Raw genomic sequence first — 1621 nt, 5'->3', positions numbered from 1 at the left:
GACATCCGGGCTCTCCATATATGTGCATAATAGTGACAAGGACTGACAGACGCAGAGATCTCTGCGTCTGCATAAAAGGGACACAGGTAAACAGACGGGTACAATGGGTCTGACAAAGCCCCCGACACTATGATTTAGACATATTGGTCGGATTTGCGGTGCGACATAGTTGGCGGCCCTCACACCTATGTGTCGGAGTGCGCAAATCGGCATTGTTAGGCAACTGTTTGTTGTGTGTGAGCTCTGGTCAGTCTACAGTATATGGTTGAGAGGACAGAGGCGGAAACACACGCAACGGAAGTGCCCCCTGCCCGGAAACAAAAAACCTGACCAATTTCATCTGATATCTATGACTCCCTCCCCCCGACACCCACGTCCCGCCCCTCGATATGCCACTGGAGGATGAGTTCAATCTGTTAGTCATCGTTGTGGATGTAAATCCCATCTGGTGGGGACAGCAAGCCCAGCAGCGAGATGCAGAGTTCACCCTATCCAAGTGTTTGGATGCTGTCATGGTCGTTGGTAACTCACACATGGTCATGTCCAGGACAAACAGATTGGCTGTTATTGCCAGCCACTGTCAAGACAGTCACTTTCTGTATCCCAGTAAGAGCTGGAGGGAAAGGGGTGGTGCTGGGGATGGCCCTGCAGGACATGTGCCATCCTCAAGTGGGGATGGGAAGTATGAACTTCTATCGGTTGCCAATAACCTTATTACTGAGGATATAAGGAATGTCATGTCAAGAGTTGAGGTAAAGGGACATTCAACTCATACGTTATTGACTGGATCCCTTGCGAAAGCTCTCTGCTATATTCACAGAGTCACAAAGGAGCTGGAAGCTGGACAAGAAATTAAATCAAGAATATTGGTGGTAAAAGTAGCTGGTGCAGCAGCCGAAGACTGTGCTCTCCAGTACACCAACTTCATGAATGTGGTTTTTGCTGCTCAAAAGCAGAATATCTTGATAGACGCCTGTGTGTTGGACTTAGACTCGAGTCTTCTTCAGCAGGCTTGCGACATGACTGGAGGCTTGTACGTAAAAGTACCACAGAAGATTGCTCTAGCGCAATACCTCTTGTGGATATTTCTGCCCGATGCCGACCAACGCTCACAGCTGGTGCTGCCACCGCCTGTAGACGTAGACTACAGACCTGCGTGCTTTTGCCATCGTAACCTCGTTGAAATTGGTCATGTATGTTCAGTGTGTTTATCAATATTCTGCAAATTCAGTCCCATTTGCCCATGTTGCGAGGCTGCCTTTAAGCCTCTGATGGTCAAGTCAAAGAAGAAAATCAAGCCATCCACCTGACTACTGCGCATTATTTTAATATTCCTAGTTCTTATTTTTGTTTTAATATCCTAGACATGCTTTTAAAGGGCAAGACCACTTTGGTAGAGGTTTGGGTTGTTTACCTTGCCATGATGTAACTCCAAAGGTGGACAAGAAATCAAAAATAATTGCTCCATTGATTAGAAATTGATAATTCAAAATATGCTCTTCATTGACTTACATTGTAAGGTAAAACATCTCTCAAAGTCACTCTTTTACCCCATAAACGAATGCAAACAAAGTTGATTCAGACAATATAGAACATCACCAAACCCAGTACTGTTTATTTT

At 45.5% G+C, this 1621-nt stretch overlaps 1 protein-coding gene across 1 annotated transcript; it reads left to right on the top strand.

Annotated features, from left to right (window-relative positions):
• Positions 1–389: 389 nt before the first annotated feature.
• LOC311037455 (general transcription factor IIH subunit 3-like) lies at positions 390–1310 on the top strand (the record flags this gene model as incomplete). Its single annotated transcript, XM_084046630.1, has 1 exon — positions 390–1310. The coding sequence occupies one exon, from the start codon at positions 390–392 to the stop codon at positions 1308–1310; it is 921 nt and encodes a 306-aa protein (XP_083902756.1).
• Positions 1311–1621: the final 311 nt, after the last annotated feature.

The sequence above is a fragment of the Gymnoscopelus microlampas genome (assembly GCF_963454915.1).
Source record: "Gymnoscopelus microlampas genome assembly, chromosome: 21".
In the NCBI taxonomy this organism is placed as follows: Eukaryota; Metazoa; Chordata; class Actinopteri; order Myctophiformes; family Myctophidae; genus Gymnoscopelus; species Gymnoscopelus microlampas.
This window is presented reverse-complemented; position numbering and strand designations above follow the sequence as displayed.